Below are 4,532 nucleotides of genomic sequence, written 5' to 3' on the forward strand. Positions count from 1 at the left end.
TAGAGAAAATGGTTTTCTCATATTTGGTTTGACTATAAAAAATAAAATATAATTAAAATTTATTAGAAATTTATATATTTTAAAATTATTTAATCTTTATGTAATAGAGTAAGTGAAATGAGTTCAAAAACATATATAAAAATAATTTATTAACTTTGACTTTATTTATTTAGTTATTTTTCCTTCTATTTTTTTTCTTTCACATTTTCTCTTAAAATTTCCAAAACGAGGCATAACCTAAATCTATTTTGATGGGATGATTAAAATAATACGTAGTCAACTAATGACCTGTTTGGAAACTTTTGTTCTCTAGAACAAAAAACATATTTGATAACTAAAAACCGTTTATTATTTTATTATATTAAGAACAAAAAATAAAGTATTTTCAAATAACATCTTTTAATTATTTTATATTATTTTTATTTGTTTTATGACAGTTGTTTTAAGAAATAATTATATAAACATGTAGAATAATTAAAAATAAAATAATAGATATAAAATTATTTTTAAAACATATTTTAAAATATTAAAAATAGATTAAAAATATTTTAGGTTTCAAAATGTATTTTTATTTGTTTTTTTAAAACATTTACCAAATAGGTCCTAATTGGGCGGTTTTCTAAAATTTCCCATTATTTTCCTCAATTTCTCAAAATGTTTTCCATTCTAAAATATCAATAACCATATCCTTTTATACACTACACTTTTCTATTAACAGAGAATTTCAAATACCTTGATTAATGTAAGATAAAAATATTATGCCTTGAATTCAGCTATTTATAGAATTTTTCAATTTAAAAATCAAGATGTTTATAATATGGTAAACCACTTTGTTGTCAAATAAATAAATAAATAAAAATAAAAATAAAAGTAAAAATAAAAATAAAAATAATCCAATTTTAAATACACTCTAAAATTGGGCCCACAATGGCATCAACATCCCTGTTATGGGCCTATACCATTTTGACTGGTTGAATATTCCAAAATTGGGCAGCCATGGGAAAGTTTATGGATCTTTTCCATTCTAGTGTTGCTATAGCTTTTGAATTTCTCTTTTTAACATTATTTACATCATTAATTGAAAAAACAAATCATTATTCTTTAAATATATATATATATATATATATATATATATATATATATATATATATATATATATATTTATAAAATAAAAATAAAAATAAAAATAAAAATAAAAAACAGCAAGTGAAAGGGAAAGAAAGAAATAGAGAACTGCCTCAAGAAACATCATATATTTAAGCAAATACCATGTTCAAAGAGAGACTACAGCACAGATCCTAAAATATGGCAGTGTGAATTAAAGAAGAAATCAAGAACAATCTAATGGGCTAGATAGAGTGGCAAATCATGTGGAGATTGTGGTGCTAAGGGCAGAAAACATTGATGGAGAAGAATCAACAATCCATTCAACACAACGTCTGCATGATCTTCGATTTAAATTTTTGAAAATGATGGGAAATAAATTCATGAGTCAGAGACTAGAATGGCATCCCAGATTGCGTCCATGTCCAAGGAGGGCATTCTACTTAACTGAACTCCGTCCATGTCCAATACTACCTCCTGGATTTTCTTGTTCTCAACAATCTCATGGGCAATTTTGTACTCCAACTCAAGCTGCCACTCCTTACTTGTGGGGTTTTGGCTCACTGCTTTCGCTACTTTTGAATTGTCGTAAGGCAAGTAGTGCTGCTTTGGTGATGGCGGTGGTGGAGGAGCAATGGGCTCTTTGTGAGCTGAAATGCCTTTGGATATGGCTTGTAACTTTGCTTCAAGAAGGGCTGCCGTGGTTCCATTTGTAGAATTGGCCTTAAGCTGATGCTTTAGCTCTGGGAAATTCAAATGCGCATAGTCTCCTCTTAGAATGTAGGCCGCTGTATCGTATGCAAAAGCAGCCTCTTGAGCAGTATCAAAAGTTCCCAACCAAACCCTGGTCCTGTTTCTCGGTAACCTTATCTCAGCAACCCACTTGCCCCAGTGTCTTTGCCTCACCCCTCGAAACAACTTTCCCGGAGACGATGCTGAGGACGACAGCGAAGTTTTCTGTTGGTGATTCAGCATTCTTCTTCCCGTGTATTTCATGGGCTGTGTCTTGGTAGTGCTGAGCCAGTAGTCACTCAGACCTTTTGAGGGATGGTTTGCAAGGCTTTGATTTATTTTGAGCCATTCAAATCCGGGAAGATGCTGGCTTTGGCTCAGCTGGGGTGTGGGGAATAAAGGACATGATGACATGGGCTCACACTTTTCATTCCTGCCAAGCGAGTTGGCAATTTGTGTTGATGGATCTATGACGACAGTAGAAGGTTCCTGCAAAAACAAAGTTAAATTTGGGAAATTTGAAGCAGTTGATGAGGAAGAAGGAGAAGGTGGGCCAGACACTTGAGCTGGTGTTAGTTCTGGGAAGGATTCCAAGAAATTTACAGGAATGAACCTTTGATTGACATCTGAAGTACTTGAAGCCCCACTCAGGTTCACAGAATTAGATCCGGAGAAAAATGGAACACCATGCTGCGTTTGCAGGGGATCTTCTCTAGTGAATTCTGGCATGTTCTTCACTAAATTGGAAGCAGAAGCCTCATCCACTGAAGAAGTAGATTCGGAGCTTGAAAACAAACTATCAGGTGATGACGATGATAGTTTCACGTTGCTGCCAGTGACATGGTTGCAAGATGCGCTTTCAGCTAGGCCATCCCAGATGGTGGCATCTCCAAAGAATCTCGAACCCACTGGCCCCTGAAAATACGATGGCAATTCCTTTCTCAAGAAGGTTTGCATCTTAGGGAATTGATCCTCCATGCTAGTGCGTATGAACTTGGAGTGATAAACAAGAAAGACGAAGAAAGGCACAGAAATGATGCAATGAAGGAACTGGGGCTATTTATATTTAGCCTTTATCCTACATCATGAGACAGCTTTTAAGCCTCATTAGAAAATTAGCGAACCTACTTTCCTCTATATATAACAAGTCATCCTCCTGAGTCAGCCTGCTCTCCCAAAAGGAAAGGCTTCCTCATCAACTTCCAACTTCTCCACGCATTCGTGGTAGCCATATCTTCTTGGTTTTACTTGTCTTCAAGGGCTTTAGATGGGATGGACATGGATCGGTAAATTTTTTTTGCATGAGTGGGACTAAAATAACCTCATACCTTTCTTAAAATTTATGGCATTATTTGGTGGTTTTTTTAATCAGATGATCATGTGATTTTCTCTAACACCCACATGCTCTTTTCCCACCTTTTACTTTCCTAATTGAATTTAATATAGATATTATACCTTTCATTTTTATATAAGAACCTTCAGTTCTGGACCCCTGCAGTTGGTGTTATTGGCATTATTTATGTATTAAGAATAACAACAATTTCAGCTGCTAATCTATCGTGCGCTCATTCCCAAATTAATTGCTAGATTAAGCTGCGGTCCACTTAATGTGGACCTGATTAATTTGCAGGTGAAGAGATGATGGAGAACCCATCTTGTTGTAACCCATGAATTGTCATCATCATCATTAGCTTTGAACAGGTTAGGCCTTCATACAAATTTATAATGAATTTTATTTCACTTGTGCGAGGAAATCATGGCTGTCTTTTGTCCCTCTAATATTAATATATTAGATAAATTGCTAAGACCATGAACACATACAGGTATACCTTATTTGGCTTTTCTTGTGGAATATGTATGTGTCTTTTGAGATGGAGAGAAAGACAGTTTATCACCTCATCATCAATTCAAGCTAGAAAGGCAGAAAGTAGAGGCAGCCAATGGGCCACCTCCACCTCCAACTTAGAGCCTCAAATGATTAGAATCCTCATAATTGAGTGGGATGTTGGTTTTCAGTCACCTTAAGTTTTGTGCGTTAAGTAAAGAACATTCTTGATTCATTGGATCGGTAACCTTCCAAGGGAGGTGCATCCCATATGAGAGAGAGAGGGGGGTAGATTCCTGAGCAGCTCTTTATTTCTCTTTTTGGGTAGTTTACCACCAGGTTCGTTTTGTTGTTTGCCCAACACTAATATTTTTATAGAGCCAAGCACATGGTGCTGGCTTCTGTTTTATCAGATTTCTTGATGATTATTAAGCATACACGAGGCCATGTTTCCTAAAGTTGCTTTTGCTTTCCCATTTCGTTTCATTTCAAACACACTACTTTATTCCTTCTAGTGGTTTCGGCTTCAAAAATAAGATGACAGAAGAGAACACAAATTCTTATTCTGCAACACATTGCTACTACTTTTACTTCAGAAAGCAAGATTAGACATGTGGATCGAACTGAGTAGACACCTGGTGGATGCATGACAAATCATGAACAGTTTCAGCTTAGAACATGTCTTGTTTTAATCTCTTCCACAGCCTCAGTTCCTCAACTGTGAAGATGTATAAAGATTATTTTCACCTAATTTGGTTGGCTTCTTCAATGCTGTTTTTATTGTTTTATCTGCATATATCCTATAGCTGCTGCCTTTTGTGTGCTTGAAGGTGCGTGTGCACATAGGGCTCATTCTTATTAATTAAGTTTT

At 35.1% G+C, this 4,532-nt stretch overlaps 1 protein-coding gene across 2 annotated transcripts; it reads right to left on the reverse strand.

The window, feature by feature from the left end:
* Nucleotides 1–1,234: 1,234 nt before the first annotated feature.
* LOC100255447 (ethylene-responsive transcription factor ERF062-like) lies at nucleotides 1,235–3,679 on the reverse strand. Of its 2 annotated transcripts, XM_010652041.3 has the most exons (2): nucleotides 2,440–3,119; nucleotides 1,235–2,325 (listed from the first exon to the last, which is right to left on the reverse strand). In XM_010652041.3, exons 1-2 carry the CDS (start codon nucleotides 2,812–2,814, stop codon nucleotides 1,486–1,488), a joined length of 1,215 nt encoding a protein of 404 aa, XP_010650343.1. In that variant the 5' UTR covers nucleotides 2,815–3,119; the 3' UTR covers nucleotides 1,235–1,485. The 2 variants fall into 2 exon arrangements, with proteins under 2 accessions (XP_010650343.1, XP_002268004.1); XM_002267968.4 differs by having other exon boundaries at nucleotides 1,235–3,679.
* Nucleotides 3,680–4,532: the final 853 nt, after the last annotated feature.

The sequence above is a fragment of the Vitis vinifera genome, chromosome 5, assembly GCF_030704535.1.
Source record: "Vitis vinifera cultivar Pinot Noir 40024 chromosome 5, ASM3070453v1".
In the NCBI taxonomy this organism is placed as follows: domain Eukaryota; kingdom Viridiplantae; phylum Streptophyta; class Magnoliopsida; order Vitales; family Vitaceae; genus Vitis; species Vitis vinifera.